The 18939-nt window shown below is 43.0% G+C and overlaps 1 protein-coding gene across 1 annotated transcript in view; it reads right to left on the reverse strand.

Annotated features, from left to right (window-relative positions):
• Positions 1–18939, reverse strand: part of MAOB (monoamine oxidase B) — a 108786-nt gene that overhangs the window by 23476 nt on the left and 66371 nt on the right. Inside the window, exons 4-5 of the mRNA XM_045995287.1 lie at positions 5985–6089; positions 5152–5243 (exon numbers count right to left, since the gene is read on the reverse strand). Coding sequence (XP_045851243.1) covers positions 5152–5243; positions 5985–6089 — 197 coding nt within the window. The remainder of the gene's footprint in view (positions 1–5151; positions 5244–5984; positions 6090–18939) is intronic.

The following is an 18939-nucleotide window of genomic DNA, read 5'->3' on the forward strand; positions in this document are numbered from 1 at the left end:
GCACCTGGGTGGCTCTGTCAATTAAGCGTCTGCCTTCGGCTCAGGTCATGATCCTGGGGTCCTGGGTTGGAGTCTCTCATCAGGCTCCCAGCTCAGCTGGGAGCCTGCTTCTCCTTCTCCATCTGTCCTTTCTTCCCACTTGTGCTTGTTCTCTCTCTCTTTCAAATAAATAAAATCTTTTTAAAAATTAAATAAATTATCCATAATGTGCAAAGGATATGCTAGGTGTTGTCCCCAGTACAGAGTTAGTCCCAGGTATTTTTTAAAAGATTTTATTTATTGGGGCGCCTGGGTGGCTCAGCGGGTTAAAGCCTCTGCCTTCGGCTCAGGTCATGATCCCAGGGTCCTGGGATCGAGCCCCGCATTGGGCTCTCTGCTTGGCTGGGAGCCTGCTTCCTCCTCTCTCTCTCTCTGCCTGCCTCTCTGCTTACTTGTAATCTCTGTCAAAAAAATAAATCTTTAAAAAAAAAAAGATTTTATTTATTTATTTTAGAGAAAGAGAGAGCAGGGGGAGTACCAGAGGCAGAGGGGCAAGCAGGATCTGCGCTGAATGCAGAGTCTGACACAGGGAGAAAGGTCATGATCTAAGCTGAAATCAAGAGTCAGACATTCAAATGACTGAGCCACCCAGGCAACTCTAGTCCCAGTAGCTTATTCTGTTGTTTTACTGTCTAAGGTAAGACAAGCTCAAAGGATGGATAAGGGGGAAAGCAATTAATAGAGCATAGATAGGTCAACTTTTGCTTGGGGTTGGCAGGTCAATAGCAAAAGGTTATATCCCATCTTGAGGCATATCACAAAGAGAGTGATCTCTTGCAATTCCAACAATTCAGTTCTATCTAACACCTTTTTGTTTAAGATTTTATTTTTAAGTAATCTCCACACCCAACATGGGACTCAAACCCACAACCCTGAGATCAAGAGTTGCATGTTCTACCAACTGAGCCAGCCAGGTGCCCCTATCTAACATTTCTGAAATCCACCCGTAGTATTGTGTCCTCTGGGACATATTTACTAAGAGCCAATCCCCCCCTTTTACTCCGACATAAATTTTGCGTGATGGTAATCTGCTTATATCTGACACAGAATTTACTGCCTAGTCATGCTGACAGTGAGTGGGAGGGTAGGATAAATGATACTGCCTTCTGTTATTGAACTCTTTCATTCTCCATGGTTAGTAAACCTACTCTATCGAAATGTCACAACAATTCTATAAAACAGCAATTTCCCCCCAGTTCACAAGCCTGAACACTGCATCTCAGGGAGGTTAGTATGTCATGCACAGTCTACTAAATGGTACAATGGCAAACATTGAATCAGATCATACCTGATTCAAATCTCATGTTTTTACTACCTAGAAATGCTTTCTAATCAGGCAGCTGACAAGTTCAAAAGTACAAATAGTCACCAAGGACCACATCTCTATGCAGAGGGGTACTCTGGAAGTTTCCAGAATCAGGCCCAACACACATACCAGGTCCTGTCAATGTTTGCAGCCCTAACAACTTGATAGCGTGTTTGTAATAGTCCCCATCATTTAGCCTGAAACTAGTGTAATACATATGTTGAAGAGAGTTAAAGTGAGTTTTGTAAGATTCTTCATGATAACTGAAGGGAGGGAAATTGCTGACTCGCGTTTTCTTCTCAAAGGCCGTTTGTGGCATCACTCTTAAAGCAAACACCCAGACGTGAATTCAAAATATTACTTCAAAGTGGAAAACATCCTTTGCTGTTTCCCAATGTCCTATTCCTTTTTTCCTTAATTTGTAAGGGAATTTGGGGGGTATAAGGTCAAGGGAGTAATCAACAACTAAAATTTAACACTGGCCCAGCTAAGACAGCCAAGATTAAGCACAAAAATACTGCTGTGATTCTAGTTGTTATTGTTGCCAACTGGGTGGGGAAGAAATCATCCTGGCTTGAAATAGAGGGAGATCTCAAAGCAATTCTCTCTGGAGGGTCAGGCCCTTCCTAAGCCTTTATTTGACTTGCTCTGGGAGCTTTAGTGAGAAAAGAAATGAGAAGAACAACCTTTGATGGATGGAAGGTCAAGGAAGCTAGTGCAATAATATTTTCATGTTCTTTGCCCTGTTGACTTTTTAAAAGATAAATGTTATTATCTTTTTCTACATGAAAAATACATACACATTATATAAAAGTTGGAAAATTCATAAAGTAAAAAGGTGACAGGATGAGTATCTTCCATTTTTCTGCCCCCCCCCCAAAATAATCACTGGTTTCATTTTGGGACTTTTCTTTTTTGGTTATAGGTTTTGAAAAGTGTATTTACATAGCCTTGACCACACTGTAAATGTATCCTGTTTCTGAAAAACACATTTTATTTGTCATTTGTTTTATTTTATTGTATTTTGAAAAACACTTTTTCAATGATGGTAACTGAAAGACTGGTCAACATTGTTCTTTGAATATATGATTGTGCTTCAGTTTCAGTAACTATAGGTTGGATATTTTGGGGATTACTTCTTTAAAACCAGAAAATGAGAGCATGTAGATCTTGCATAGGGAAAGTTAAAAATTAACCTTGTGTTCATATAATCTTAATATCTCAGAATGTTTTATTTTGTCAGCCAACAACCTAGAATATTCACTAAGGGTGCAGGGGGGTGAGGTGTGGGCCTAGGCCAAGAACTATGGTAGAAAAATTCAGATCTCTATAATCCCAAAGTAATATAATTAGTCCTAGCTTCAAGGGGTTTCAAAACTCTCTGAAGAGAAAAGGGTTTCCTGAATTTACGAAAAGCTTTTCATAATGGAAGTTCTAAAACAAATGCAGATAATTAAATACTTACTATGTTTATAAAATCTAATGTATAGAATTTAAAATATTGAAATTGTATAACAATAAAAATAAGTTATAATTACAAACTGCACTCTCAAAAAAAGTGGTAAATAGCTAATGTATTTAAAAAGATATAATTAATAACAGGCATTAATTTTATGACAGTAATATGGTTTTACTCTTCCAGAATTGTTGCTTTCAAAAGCTGAAGTCCTAGGAAAAGCACAAAGATGTTTATCACAGAGTATTATATAATAATGATAATTACAAAACCTGGAAGTAACCAGAATGTCCAAGAGGATGATGATGAATAAATAAATCACAGTAGTCACTTCCCATGGAATGTTCTGCCACCATAAAATAATAATATTTGATGGTGCATTTTCGATGATAGGGATAAATGTTTGCACTGTAATATTAAGTTATTGTGATGGATGTGCATTGTTTTTGCACTGCATATACAGTTTCCTTTTAAATCACAATATTAATTTAAATTATAATATTAATATATTGTGATGGATGTGCATTGTTTTTGCACTGCATATAGTTTCCTTTTGAAAAAGGAGATCGTGTATCATACTGTATATACTCAGTGACAGCCTGCTTTTCTATGTGTTAAACATTATGAATTTTTTAAGCTATTAAATATTTCTCTACAACATGATTTTTTAAAAATTTTATTTATTTATTTGAGAGGAAGAGAGAGAGAAAGCATGAGTGGGTGAGAGGCAGGGGGAGGGGGAGAAGCAGACACCCCACTGAACAGGGAACCTGATGTGGCGCTCAATCCTAGGACACAAGGATCATGACTGGAGCTGAAGGCAGATGCTTAACCGACCGAGCCACCCAGATACCCTTTATAACATGATTTTAAAAGACTGTAGAGCATTCCATTTTTTGGTGCCTCATTATTAATTTAATCAATCTTTTATTTTTGGACATTTAGATTTTCCTTTTTAAAAAGAATGCTTTGAATTTCCTTCTTTCCTTTCCTCTCCCTCCCCTCTCCCTGGTTGCCTTTCTCTCTCTTCCTTTCTTTCTCCTTCTTTTTTTTTTTTTTTGATTTTATTTATTTATTTATTTGACAGAGATCACAAGTAGGCAGAGAAGCAGGCAGAGAGAGAGGAGGAAGCAGGCTCCCCGCTGAGCAGAGAGCCCCATGTGGGGCTCGATCCCAGAACTCTGGGATCATGACCTGAGCCGAAGGGTAGAGGCTTAACCCACTGAGCCACCCAGGCGCCCCTTTCTTTCTCCTTCTTAAGCTAAGTTCTAAAAATTAGAATTTATATATCAAGAAGTATGTAAATTTCATGTTCTTAAGATTTATTTATCTTAGAGAGAAAAAGTGAGCAGGGGGAGCGGCAGTGGGAAATGGAGAGAGAATCTCAAGCAGACTCTGTGCTAAGCATAGAGCCTGACACGGGGCTCCTTCTCACCACCCTGAGATCATGACCTGAGTCGAAACCTAAGTGTCAGACGCTTAACCGACTGCGCCACCTGGACACCCTGTAAATATTGCGTCTTTTGACTGTTTCCATTATCTTAAATTCAGAGACTCCTAAAAACTTGTTCTTATTCTTAGTTCTCAGTGTCCACCTTCCCTCCCTAATGCCTAAAGAATGAATTTACCAACCCCAGAGCTAGACATATTCTCAACTAATGCTGTTTAGCATTACAGGACCATCTCCTTGAACTTGGCTTCCATTTCTCTTACTCTGTTTACCACAAATTCACTATGCGCTGGGACCCTTACAATCCTTTCCTTTTTTCCTGCTGTCCAAGAGCAGTGAAGCCTCTCTATGTCATCTTGTCTCTGTCTCCTCCGCAATTTGTAGCCAGTTCCCAGCTCTGCCAATCAGAATTTAATGCATGACTCATGAACACCTGCTCTCAAAGCTACATGTTTTTCGCTAAAGGGGAGCAGTTAGTCCAGCCATGTGTGTTTCCTCTACAACTGTGAATTATGGAGAGAACTTCTCTAGAAGTTCCTGTTCAAGCCCTTAAAGAGTTACCCACCATCCCATAACATGTTTTAAATGCACACACTAATTCACCATCTCTACACTTGACCACTGGGGAGGCTGGCAATCTTTAAGTTGTTCTACATAAGATGGTGGTACGTTCGGGTTTGTTTGGAGGACTTGATGGGGCAATACTACCTTTGTGATGCATTGCTCTTCCAAAGATGTATAGACATCATTGGCACAGAATCCGGTTTCAATAGTTTTTAGCATTCCACCTGGTCAAATGGTATGGTTTTAGACACAAAGCAGTTCCGAACCCGCTGAATGGCACCGCTAAATAAACCTGAGAGATGGTCACAGTAAATGCCTGTGCTTAATGGGTCTTACTCTGTCCAGCAGATCTTGTCCAGCAGCTCCTTCATTGTCATGTGGTCCCACTCCTCCGCAAGGGGTGCCTTCCATGGGGCGTCACTGGGTATCTACAGTCCGACAAGGATTCAGAGAAGAAAAATGAATGTAATTTTCCATTTCAAGTAACTATTTCAAGAGTACCAGAAACTCCAGTTGCAGAAGGAAAATGTAAGCTTTCCAAATTCCCCCATTCATGATTTTCACAACACAGTGTTGTTGGTGTAGCTTTCCCATTATAGACGTATATCACTGCATCCATATTGAATTTACAGTAACACTTCCGGCACAATAAATGGAGGCTATGATGAAATGGGGCCGTTTCCAAATATCGATCACTAAGTTACTCATTTAGAGAGAACATTCATAAATTCAGCTCTTTAACACGGGTCAGACAGCTGCACCAAATGCTGCCCGAACAGGTCTTTCAGGTCAAGCTCTGTGTGTGCTTACTTATGGGCTGCAGGGTTGAGCAAGATGGTGACACAGATACCTTACAAGTCTTATTCTGCTCTGCTGTGAGGATTTTCTAAATTAGAAACATCATTCCAGGAAGGCTGAGTGATATGTGATCTTCTCCCCACCCCGCTACCCTCACTACCAGTGGTGTAAGACCAGTGGTCTGCTGAACATCTCATTCCTGGAGCAGTTAAAAACCGGTTCATTCGCTCATTTCCGAAATCTTTACTAAGAGATATTAAGTACCAGACAACACGCTAGGCATTGCTGATACCCTGTCCCTTCTTTCTTTGAAGGACTAAACTTATTATGAAAAATACCAATGTAGTCAAAGAAGCATTATTAAGCTTTACCTCTCGCCCCATGGCGTCCATTGTCCTCCAGAGGTTGTTATGATCCAGGTACAAAATTGGGTTCCACACAGGTGGGAAGGGTCCGCTGAAGGGGTATGATTTGCCCTGTGAGATACAAGGTATTTTCATTTGTTTATTTATTTACTTATTAAGATTTTATTTATTTGAGAGAGAGAGAGAGAGAGAACTGGAGTGAAGAAAGAGAGAATCTCAAGGAGACTCCCTGCTGAGCATGGAGCCTGTCCCGGGGCTCGATTCCACGACCCCAAGACCACGATCCAAGCCAAAACCCGAGTTGGATGATCAACCGACTGAGCCACGCAGGTGCCCCAACACAAGAGTATTTTTTAAAAGGTGACACTTACTACAATGTAAAAATAGTTAAATGTCTGCAAGCAAAATGATGTTACTCTTTAATATATGATATACACTTACATGTTTTATTTATTATTTATTTCTTAAAGATTTAGATTTATTTGTGAGAGAAAATTTATTTATTTGTGAGAGAAATTCTCAGTTTTAATCTCTAAGGTGGCAAATACAGATAGAGTCACATGAGCAAAGGCTACTCGAGGTTCTCAATAATTTTTTTGTTTTTTTGGTTCTCAATAATTTTTTGAAGAATGTGAAAGCGCTTATACATAGCAAACAGGATGTGCTCATTAAATAGACATTGCTAACGGTTTTGTGATCATGATAAATGTCCTCTCATTTACACAACTACTTCTTACCTATAAAGCCACATCCACATTTTCAATTAATTATCTTTGGATAAATTCTCAGAATCAAAATTCTTGGCCTGAAGATTTATGTTTGATTTTTTGTTTTCTTTTATATTTTTAAAAATTAAAAAAACATTCATGTCTCTAAAAGATATATATATATAAAACATCCTATCCAAGAAAAATAAAACACACGTTTTCCTCAAATACACACAGAAGAATCCCCCGGTTAAATCACATAAAAAAAAGACAAGACAGGTACTACAAATTAAAGAAGACGGAAATTCAACCAAGTATATTGTCCAACCACAATGATACAAAACTAAAGCCCAACACTAAAACAGAACTGGAAAACCGACAACGTAAATATTAAGTATTTAATATGTAAATATTAAACAGCATACTACTGCCCAAGCAATGGGCCAAATAAGAAATCAAAGAGGTAATCAAAATATGTCTCGGAGCAAAAGATAAAGAACACATGATATTCCAAAACCTATGGGATGCAGCAAAAGCAGATGTCTGAGTGACATCTATGCTACATACGCTTTTTTTAAAGGAAAAGAGTTCAAATAAACACCTTAACATGACACCACAAGGAACCAGAAGAAGAAGAAACTTCGCTGAAATTTCAGAGGAAGGAAATAACAAAAAAAAGGATTATTCACCACGATCAAGTGGGATTTATTCCAGGGCTGCAGGGTTGGTTCAACATCCGCAAATCAATCAATGTGATAGAACACATTAATAAAAGAAAGAACAAGAACCATATGATACTCTCAATAGATGCTGAAAAAGCATTTGACAAAGTACAGCATCCCTTCCTGATCAAAACTCTTCAAAGTGTAGGGATAGAGGGCACATACCTCAATATTATCAAAGCCATCTATGAAAAACCCACCGCAAATATCATTCTCAATGGAGAAAAACTGAAAGCTTTTCCGTTAAGGTCAGGAACACGGCAGGGATGTCCATTATCACCACTGCTATTCAACATAGTACTAGAAGTCCTAGCCTCAGCAATCAGACAACAAAAAGAAATTAAAGGCATCCAAATTGGTAAAGAAGAAGTCAAACTATCACTCTTCGCAGATGATATGATACTATATGTGGAAAACCCAAAAGACTCCACTCCAAAACTGCTAGAACTTGTACAGGAATTCAGTAAAGTGTCAGGATATAAAATCAATGCACAGAAATCAGTTGCATTTCTGTACACCAACAACAAGACTGAAGAAAGAGAAATTAAGGAGTCAATCCCATTCACAATTGTACCCAAAACTATAAGATACCTAGGAATAAACCTAACCAAAGAGACTAAGAATCTATACACAGAAAATTATAAAGTACTCATGAAAGAAATTGAGGAAGACACAAAAAAATGGAAAAATGTTCCATGGTCCTGGATTGGAAGAATAAATATTGTGAAAATGTCTATGCTACCTAAAGCAATCTACACATTTAATGCAATCCCTATCAAAATACCATCCATTTTTTTCAAAGAAATGGAACAAATAATCCTAAAATTTATATGGAACCAGAAAAGACCTCGAATAGCCAAAGGAATATTGAAGAACAAAGCCAAAGTTGGTGGCATCACAATTCCGGACTTCAAGCTCTATTACAAAGCTGTCATCATCAAGACAGCATGGTACTGGCACAAAAACAGACACATGGATCAGTGGAACAGAATAGAGAGCCCAGAAATCGACCCTCAACTCTATGGTCAACTAATCTTCGACAAAGCAGGAAAGAATGTCCAATGGAAAAAAGACAGCCTCTTCAATAAATGGTGCTGGGAAAATTGGACAGCCACATGCAGAAAAATGAAATTGGACCACTTCCTTACACCACACATGAAAACAGACCCCAAATGGATGAAGGACCTCAATGTGAGAAAGAATCCATCAAAATCCTTGAGGAGAATGCAGGCAGCAACCTCTTCGACCTCAGCCGTAGCAACATCTTCCTAGGAACATCGCCAAAGGCAAGGGAAGCAAGGGCAAAAATGAACTATTGGGATTTCATCAAGATCAAAAGCTTTTGCACAGCAAAGGAAACAGTTAACAAAACCAAAAGACAACTGACAGAATGGGAGAAGATATTTGCAAACGACATATCAGATAAAGGGCTAGTATCCAAAATCTATAAGGAACTTAGCAAACTCAACACCCAAAGAACAAACAATCCGATCAAGAAATGGGCAGAGGACATGAACAGACATTTCTGCAAAGAAGACATCCAGATGGCCAACAGACACATGAAGAAGTGCTCCACGTCACTCGGCATCAGGGAAATACAAATCAAAACCACAATGAGATATCACCGCACACCAGTCAGAATGGCTAAAATTAACAAGTCAGGAAATGAGAGATGCTGGCGAGGATGTGGAGAAAGGGGAACCCTCCTCCACTGTTGGTGGGAATGCAAGCTGGTGCAACCACTCTGGAAAACAGCATGGAGGTTCCTCAAAATGTTGAAAATAGAACTACCCTATGACCCAGCAATTGCACTACTGGGTATTTACCCTAAAGATACAAACATAGTGATCCGAAGGGGCACGTGTACCCGAATGTTTATAGCAGCAATGTCTACAATAGCCAGACTATGGAAAGAACCTAGATGTCCATCAACAGATGAATGGATAAAGAAGATGTGGTATATATACACAATGGAATACTATGCAGCCATCAAAAGAAATGAAATCTTGCCATTTGCGACGACGTGGATGGAACTAGAGCGTATCATGCTTAGTGAAATAAGTCAATCGGAGAAAGACAACTATCATATGATCTCCCTGATATGAGGACATGGAGAAGCAACACGGGGGGGTAGGGGGATAGGAGAAGAATAAATGAAACAAGATGGGATTGGGAGGGAGACAAACCATAAATGACTCTTAATCTCACAAAACAAACTGGGGGTTGCTGGGGGGAGGTGGGATTGGGAGAGGGGGAGTGGGCTATGGACATTGGGGAGGGGAGGCGAACCATAAGAGACTATGGACTCTGAAAAACAACCTGAGGGTTTTGAAGGGTCAGGGGTGGGAGGTTGGGGCAACCTGAGGGTTTTAAAGGGTCAGGGGTGGGAGGTTGGGGGAACAGGTGGTGGGTAATGGGGAGGGCACGTTTTGCATGGAGCACTGGGTGTTGTGCAAAAAGAATGAATACTGTTACGCTGAAAAAATAAATAAAATGGGGAAAAAAAAAAAGAAAGTCTAGTTTGTCCCATGTAAGTATTGCTACTTGGATACTCTTTTGACCTCCCTCTGCATGGTGAATGTTTCTCCACCCCCTCACTTTGAATCTGCAGGAGGCTTTGTGTCCAAAATGAGTCTCTTGTAGGCAGCTTATGTTTGGCCATAATAAAGCAGACTTGTTGAACACCAGCGACAGACCCGATGGTCACATGACCTCATTTTGTAGCCCATGAGCCTCAGTGGACTCAGTAAAGACATCCAAAATCTGCCTGCTGGATACCCCAGTTAGTAAGCAGGTGAGTGGTTCTCAGAAGCTGGTTGGCTGGGGGACGCCCCCTTCACTCCCATCACCTCCAATGCTCCAGATGGCCTGCTCTCTTCCTGACTCTGGTTTTCTGGAGGCAGAGACCCCACATCCTGATCTCTGCCCCATCTAGGAAATCCCTTTGGCATTTTATTCCTGGTGTCTGCCAGGAGACAGGTGGCGTGGCCCTTCTTAGATCCAGCTCCTCGAGAGGGACCTTTCCCTCTCAGGAGGTCTTCTCTGCTTGTTCATGGGAATCTTGCCCTTCCTCCCTGTGGGGAGTCGGAGCAGACCGCCCAGCCCTCCAGAACTCAGTCATTTTTATGGCTATTGGCAAGGACGATGCTTAGAGCATAAACAAATTTGTGGAGGACCAAGCTTTACTTTCAATCTCTATTTTCAGTTTGGAAGAAAAGACATAAAATCTCGCCCATGGGGGAGAAAGGAAGGAAGTCCTGTCAACTCTATGTAACAAATGGCTTTCTTCCTCTGTTCATGTGTTCACTTTTTTTTTTTTTTTTTGAGAGGGAGAGAGCAGTGTAGGGGAAGGCAGAGAGAATCGTAAGCAGGCTCCACGCCCAGCAGAGCCTGATGCTCTGCTCAATGTCATGACCCTGAGATCATAACCTGAGCAGAAATTCAGAAGTCAGATGCTTAACCGACTGAGCCACCCGGAGTGGGGGGCCCATTCACATTTCTAAGCACCATGAGTCGGTATGGACACAGTCTTCTGACTGCATCGCCGCATGGTGAAGCTGGAGGGAGGGGCAGACAGTGGCAAAGGTTTTGGAACTAGCCAGCAGCCCAGGAGCACAGGAATGGCTTGGAATTGTCCATGTAGGGAGACATGGGGAAGATGGGGGCGGTGACGGCCAAGATATTAGGCAAAGCCCCACAGGAATAATAATAACAAACGAGACAACAGCTAACACAGAATGTGTACTCTGTTTAGGATTTGTTTGGTGCACTTTACATGTGTGGATTCCTTGATCTGCACAACGAACCTTTCAGCTGGTGAAACTGAGGCAGATGAAATAACGATCATCTGCTTAAGGTCTTGTAACTAATAAGTGGCAGCAGGATTTAAATTCAGACACACAAAGGCCAGTACTCTGGATCAGGAAGCTTCCCAGCCTCTTTTTCGTTTTTAAGTTTTATTTATTTGACAGAGATCACAAGTAGGCAGAGAGTCAGGCAGAGAGAAAGGGGGAAGCAGGCTCCCCGCTGAGCAGAGAGCCCGATGTGGGGCCCAATACCAGGACCCTGAGATCATGACCTGAGCTGAAGGCAGAGGCTTTAACCCATTGAGCCACGCAGGCGCACCCAGCCTCTTAACAGTAGCTATGAAACATCACGGGGCTAAGAGCTTTCATTAAGTTATTTAATTTAATCCTCACAACAACCCAGTGAGAAAACTGCTAATTATAGGTTTCATTTTACCAATGAGTTCTGAAGCACAGAGAAGCTGAGTAACTTGTTCAACGTCACACAGCTTGTATGCAGTGGGAAGAGAATTTAACATCAGGTTTGTGTATTTGGGGCTCAAGCTCTTACTTAGGTCTCTGCTCTACGAGCCACTGCCCAGTTGATTTAAAGAAGGTCTCCAGGGGTGCCTGGGTGGGTGAGTCAGTTAAGCATCTGCCTTCGGCTCAGGTCGTGATCCCGGGGTCCTGGGATGGAGCCCCACTTCAGGTTCCCTGCTCAGTGGGGAGCCTGCTTCTCCCTCTGCCTGCCTGTCTCCCTGCTTGTGCTCTTTCTCTGTCTCTCTGACAAATAAATAAATGAAATCTATAAAAATCTATAAAAAAATCTATAAAAAAAATAAAGGTCTCTGGAAGGCCATTTCGATCTGGAAACCACTTGACATTCTCAAACCAGGAAGAAGCTAATGATGCACTCAATGACCAGCCAGATCTTTCCTGTGGCTGTCCCTCCCGTTCCCAGGCAAGGAGCAGACCAGCCCATCCGCAAATGGCTGCCACGTCAGCCCATTCCCTCATTCATTCAAGTAGTCCCTGAGCACCTCCCATGTGCCTGTCACTCTTTTCCCCCTCCGGGAGCAGAGCTGTGAGCCAAGTGAGCCACAACAGACAACAGTGTCTGCTCTCCTGGGAACTTACCTTCTAATAGGTGAAAGCAAAGTAAACTAACAAACCAGGCATTAAACAAAAGAAATAAGACCATCACATAGTGTATTAGAAGGTGATAGGAGCTATGAAAAAAGAGAGCTGGAAAGACAAAGAAGATGTGTTGGTGGTTTGGGGTTGATCTTTTAAAAAAGATATTATTTATTTATTTATTTGAGAGAGAAAGAGAGAGCATGAGCTGGGGGTGGGGGGAGGCGAGCAAGAGAGAGAAGCACACTCCCGATTAAGCAGGGAGCCCAATGCCGGGCTTGATCCCAGGACCCTGGGATCATGACCTGAGCCAAAGGCAGATGCTTAACCCACTGAGCCTCCCAGGCACCGCTGGGGTTGACTGCAATTTTAAATAAGGCAGTCAAAGAAGGTCTCCCTGAGGAGGTGACATTTGAGGGAAAGGATAAGAGAGGACAGAGAGGGAACCATGAGATTGTCTAGGCGGGGGATGGTGCTTCCGGCAGAGGCCCCAGCAAGCATCCTGGGGTGGGTGCATGAATGAACTTCATAAGGAACAGGAAGGAGGCCAGCTCCATCCTCTCCCTTCTACAGGTGTGCGCCCTTGCTCACTGGATGAAATTCGGGCTCCTGAGCCCGTTTCTCAAGGTGGCTGCCAAGGAGATGGCCTCTGTGTTCTGGTCAGGGGGACAAGTTACCCTGATCTCAGTGGCCCATCGATCACCACTGCATTATTGCTGCTGCTTTCCTTGAAGGTCCTTTCCCTTCAGCTCTCCATCAGTGCAAAGCTTAAACTACTCTCTATGCCCAGCTCCAGTCACTTGCTTTGAGAAGCCTTCCAAGATTCACCCCACTCCCAATCAGTGCACTAAATATAAAGTTCACTCCATTTTGAGCCCCTGCCACATTAGCTTGGACCTGCCTGCATTATCTTGATAGCATTCTCTACGTGTTCCACATGAGTATCTCTTCTCTTTCCAGCCCCTTTGGGAAAGGAATCAATCATTTCCACCCTCCCACAACATGTAAGAGTGTAATCTATTCGATCAGTGTTTGACAAGCTTTGAAGGTTTGGATGGATGAACGGACCACACCAGACGAACGGAGCTGTAGACTGAATGTTTGTGTGTCCCCCTACGCCCCCCAAAATTCATAGGTTGGAACCTACCCTCCCATGTTTGATGGTACGAGGAGATGGGGCCTTTGGGAAGTCATGGGGCCAGGTGGGTTCTGCCCTCATGGGTGAGCACAAGGCCCTTATAAAAGAGCCTCTGGAGAGCTTGCTGGCACCTTGATCTTGGACTTTCCAGCCTGTAGAAATGTAAGAAATAAGCTTCTGTTGCTTATAAACCATGCAGTCTCTGGTATTCTGTAATAGCAGCCTGACCTGACTAAGGCAAATCATGTGAAAATAAGAGGACTTTTTAAGGGTCTGAGACAGAAGTCTGTTTTAAAAAAATTAATGGCTGATGTAACTACTGAATTCAAGGTGAAGGAGCCCTGGAATGTCTTTTTTTTTTTTTTTTAAGCTTTGATATAGTTATTCAGCAGAGAGAGAGAGCACAAGCAGGGGGAGCAGCTGAGGGAGAGGGAGAAGCAGGCTCCCTGCTGAGCAGAGAACCTGATGTAGGGTTCGATCCCAGGACTGGAAGGCAGACACTTAACCGACTGAGCCACCCAGCCTCGGAATGTCTTAAAAAAACATAAATTCAGGGATGCCTGGGTGGCTCAGTTGGTTAAGCCGCTGCCTTCGGCTCAGGTCATGATCCCAGGGTCCTGGGATCGAGTCCCGCATCAGGCTCCTTGCTTGGCATGGAGCCTGCTTCTCTCTCTGCCTCTGTCGGCCACTCTGCCTGCTTGTGCACTCTCTCTCTCTGAAAAATAAATAAAATCTTTAAAAAAACCATAAATTGACTACTTGAGTAGAAAGGAACTTCAGGTTTTAATCTCGGCCCAGTCAGCACGGACCTACTGTCACAGAGAGAAGCTTCCTGCCCAAGCTGCTGCATCGAGGTGACCTCCAGATCACTATCTAAGGCCCCTTCCTTGGAAAGAAGTGTTCAGTATCCGTACTGATGGTAGCCGATGGACTTCTGCAGGGAGCGAAACAAGAGGAAGTAGTTTCAAAAGCGAGCTCCTTTGCCTGGTGGCTCAGTGGGTTAAAGCCTCTGCCTTCAGCTCAGGTCATGATCCCAGAGTCCTGGGATCGAGCCCCGCATCAGGCTCTCTGCTCAGCAGGGAGCCTGCTTCCTCCTCTCTCTCTGCCTGCCTCTCTGCCTACTTGTGATCTCTGTCTGTCAAATAAATAAATAAAATCTTAAAAACAAACAAACAAAAAAAGATTCTCTCTCCCCGACTCCCTTTGCCCTTTGCTCCTCTCCTGCTTTCTCTCTCTAAAAAAAAAAAAAAAAAAAAAAAAAAAAGCGAGCTCCTTTTCTGGAGTCCGGTTGTGTCGCATTTCGTGTGGGCAGCATCATCTGTAACCTAGACCTTGCTAAAGTCCTGGGTCAGGCGGGCAGTTGCTAGTTCTCCCCGAAGATGGGAATTCATGGTGCTCAGAGTGCACAGAGGCTGAGCCCATGTTCAATGTCTCCCAATGGAAGATCCATCTTTCTTCAGCAGATGGGCTTCCAGAGCCTCCCATACTGTCTCCAATGGTCTTCACCAAGAGCCCGAGATCCTCCACAGACAGCACCACTATCCTCTCGTACAATATCATTGTTAGCTACATTTCTGTGTTTCCACTACTGGCTGAAATGGCCCTTCAGGGAGTCCAGTGAAATTTCCTGATTTATTCCATTGTTTTTCTCTACCTGCCTCCCCATCACTGTTAGTGGTCAGAGACCAATAATCCATTCGTCTGAAACCACAGAGTGCCTAAAGTCAGTTGCTTAGAGTAAATATCACCCTCGACTCCTCTCTTTTTCTCCCAGCCATATAGAATCCGTCATCAAACACTGCCGGTTCTACATCAAGATGTATCTAAAATCCGACCATGTCTCACCTCCCTCACTGTTACCTCCCTGGTCCAAGCCACTATCAGCCCTGGCCCTGATTACTGCATTATCTTCCCAAATTCTCTCCCTGCTTTCCACTTTTGGCCCCCAGGGTCTCCTAGCAGTGAGAATGAGCTTTAAAACATATAACTAGAGCATGTCACTCTCCTGACCGAATTCTTCCAATGGCTTTCCATCATGCTTACCAGAAAGCCAAGGTCCTTATCATGGTCGACGAGAACTGCATACTTCTATTTCCTCATCTACCGCCTTCCTCCCTTTATTCAGATCACGCTGGCCTCTCTGCTGGTCTTTAAACACACAAGCTTTCTGTCGGATACTCACATGTCTCTTCCCTCATTGTGTTCAAATCACAACTCAAATGTTTCTTCCTCATAGATGTTTTTCTCGGCAACCTTTATTAGTCTTCCTAGCAAATGAGATTAAGTGATAGAATTATTCATATATGTGTTTAATGCCTCTACCTCTGGAATGCAGACCCCACAATGGTAGAAATTTTGTCTTTTTTACTGGTGTATTCCTGGTACCTATAATGTTACTCATTCAATAAATAGTTGATGAACAAATAAATAAAAATTTGATGCTATGTTCATCTGAAGTCACTTTTAGAGGCTAGAGGAGAGTCACAGCAAATAGTGACGATGCCAAGAGGGTAGCCGTGCCTTGATCCTGTGTTCGGAAGGTGTTTGTGATGAGTTCTGCATTGATGGAGTCAGATCAAGGCCCCATGGTGATTGCCACCCAGTCTGTCTTGACAGCGATCACCACTGACCACAGGAAGGTTCAGGGCAGCAGAGGGAAGGGGCAGGTGTAAACCAGTGCTCCTGTTCTGTTAGGATGGGGTGAGGTACAGTGGGGAAGCAGAACTGCTCTGTAAAAGAACAGCTCTCACCCAAATGTAGAAATGTGAGTTATTAGAGAAGACTCCTACATCATCTCCAGGCCCGAGAAAGAGCCATACACCCTACTCCTTAAGCACGGTGCCTTTTACAATCATGTGCTCCTTTGCATGAAGCAACTGCTTGATTTAATTAGACATGCTCAGTAACAACTCCCTTTTGGTGGGCAATCACCATGTGTGTGGTATTTCATGTATATCATTCTTTTTTTTTAAGATTTTATTTATTTATTAGTCAGAGAGAGAGAGAGAGTGAGCACAGGCAGACAGAGTAGCAGGCAGAGTCAGAGGGCAAAGCCGGCTCCCCGCCGAGCAAGGAGCCCGATGTGGGACTCGATCCCAGGACGCTGGGATCATGACCTGAGCCGAAGGCAGCGGCTTAACCAACTGAGCCACCCAGGCGTCCCGTCACGTATATCATTCTTAATCCTTAAAATATTTTGTGAAATAGGTACTGTTATTAACTTTATTTATTTATGTGTGTGAGAGAGAGAGTGCATGCGAACTGAGGGAAGGGAGAGAGAGAATCTTAAGCAGGGTCCACGCTCAACACGGAGCCTGAGGCGGGGCTGGATCTTGTGACCCTGAGATCATGACCTGTTCCAGAAATCAAGTCGGGCGCTCTACCAACTGAGCCACCCAGGCACCGCAGCCCTATTTTTGAATACCAGCTTTTTGAAGGTATCATTCACCCCTCCTAAAATTAATTTTTTTTATTGTGGGAAAATATACATAACACAAAATTACAATTTTAACTTTCTTTAAGTATACAGTTCACTGCCGTTAAGGACACTCACAGTGTTATGGAACCAACCCCACTACCCATTTTCAGAATATTTTCTCCATCCCAAACAGAAACTTCATACCCACTGAATACTAACTCTTCATTTTCCCTCCCATTAGGTTCCAGTAGCCTCTATTCCACTTTGTGTTTTTATGAATGTGCCTATTCTAGATAACTCCATAAGTGGATTTTGTGTCTTAATTTATTTCAGGTAGCATAGTGTTTTCCAGGTTCATCCATGTTGTAGCATGTATCAGAATTTCCTTCCTTTTTAAGGCTCTTTTTTAAGAGCCATTTCTGTGAGTCAGGAGGCAGGGTTCTATACCAGTCCATTGTATGGACAGACCACGTCTTATCTATCCATTCATCTGTTGATGGACATTTGGGTTGTTTTCATTTTTTGGCTATTAGAGGAGTGCTCTAGGAACATTTGTGTATTGATCCATTTTAGAGATGAGGAGAGTGAGTCTTAGGATAACTGACCTTCCCAGGATCACAGAGTTAATGAGGTGTGCTTCAATTCAAGCTAGTTCCCTTGCTCATGCTACCGTTCATGCAGCAGGAGATCCAAGATCTGGATGGTCCCTAGTGCACAGGCAATGGCAGGCACCAACATGGCCCGCCTCATCGCCATTCCACTCTGCTAGCTTACATGTAATTTAACTTTAAATGCCCTAGGCAGCGAGACAAAGCAGAGGATAACTACCAAATTAGAACTAACATTATATTTAGCCAAATGATGAACAGAATCAAAATCGTTTTACTGATAGGCTTGGATGGGTCCAAGAAAAATCTCTAAGCATCATAATTTTAAGGGCTACTGACACTTGGGCAATTTCTTCTTTTACTCAGTAAAAATGTATTCACTACAAGGTATGAAACAGCCACTGCGTAGTGCTCTGAAGAGAAAGAAATGAAATAAGACACAGTCCCATGGAGTTCCAAAGTCTAGTTGGAGAGGCGGGGTCACAGAAGCAGAGAATTACTGCGCCATGATTATAACATGGCACGTGGCTAGCCTCATGGTGTCACTTGGCTAAATGGCTGCATCTGGCAAAGGCCACTGATGGAACCCCGAGTCTCTGCCCAGGTCCATTCTGCTAGCCAAATGGCAAGGTCTACAGAAGTCCCAATAAGTGAAGCTTGGCCTAGAATTCCTGAAGATAAGAGTGCTCTACCCAGTAGCTCATGGGGTGGATGTTGTGAAATACTTGCCATATCCTCATTCAGAAGCAAGGGAGCTATTTCTCCAGCAGCTAGCATTATTACTGTCAGGCAGCCCTTGGCTCATAGGCCCCTTCAGGGATTACCCTAGCTGTGAAAAACCCACTTCGTCCAAGGTTATACCACCTTCGCTGGGGAACTCATTTCCAACAACTGAATGATATGAGGGTATCAAGTTCTTGTCCCTCTGCCCCACTCAGGACAGCTCTGGAGGGTCGTCCCATCTTTGGAATTCCTTGCAGGGTTGGCTGAGGCTTCCGTTGAGAGAGAGAGAGAGAGAGAGAGAGCGCACCAAGCGAGGACACGCTGAGCAGGGAGCCCAATGTGGCGCTCGATCCCAGGACCCTGGGATCATGACCTGAGCCGAAAGCAGATGCTTAACTGACTGAGCCACCCACGCATCCCTTGAGGCTTCCACTGAAACTACATCACAGTCTGACTTCCTCTGTGGCTCTTGCCCTCCTATCCAAGCTGTTGATCCCCAAGGCACTCCCTCATATTACTTACTGCAGGCTAATCTCATGAAAAACGTCTAGAACTGAGCACAGTGGGTCCTCATTTGAGAATAGGGGTTTTCTGGAAGTAGAATTAGTAGGGAGGTCTCAATCTTTTTCCCCACGATCCTCACCAGTGACTTGTTGCAGGAAATGGGAAATATAGCAATAGCGGCCACAAATGTACTCAGATAGGTTTACTGACCGAAAGGGAGAA

The sequence above is a fragment of the Meles meles genome, chromosome X (genome assembly GCF_922984935.1).
Source record: "Meles meles chromosome X, mMelMel3.1 paternal haplotype, whole genome shotgun sequence".
In the NCBI taxonomy this organism is placed as follows: Eukaryota; Metazoa; Chordata; class Mammalia; order Carnivora; family Mustelidae; genus Meles; species Meles meles.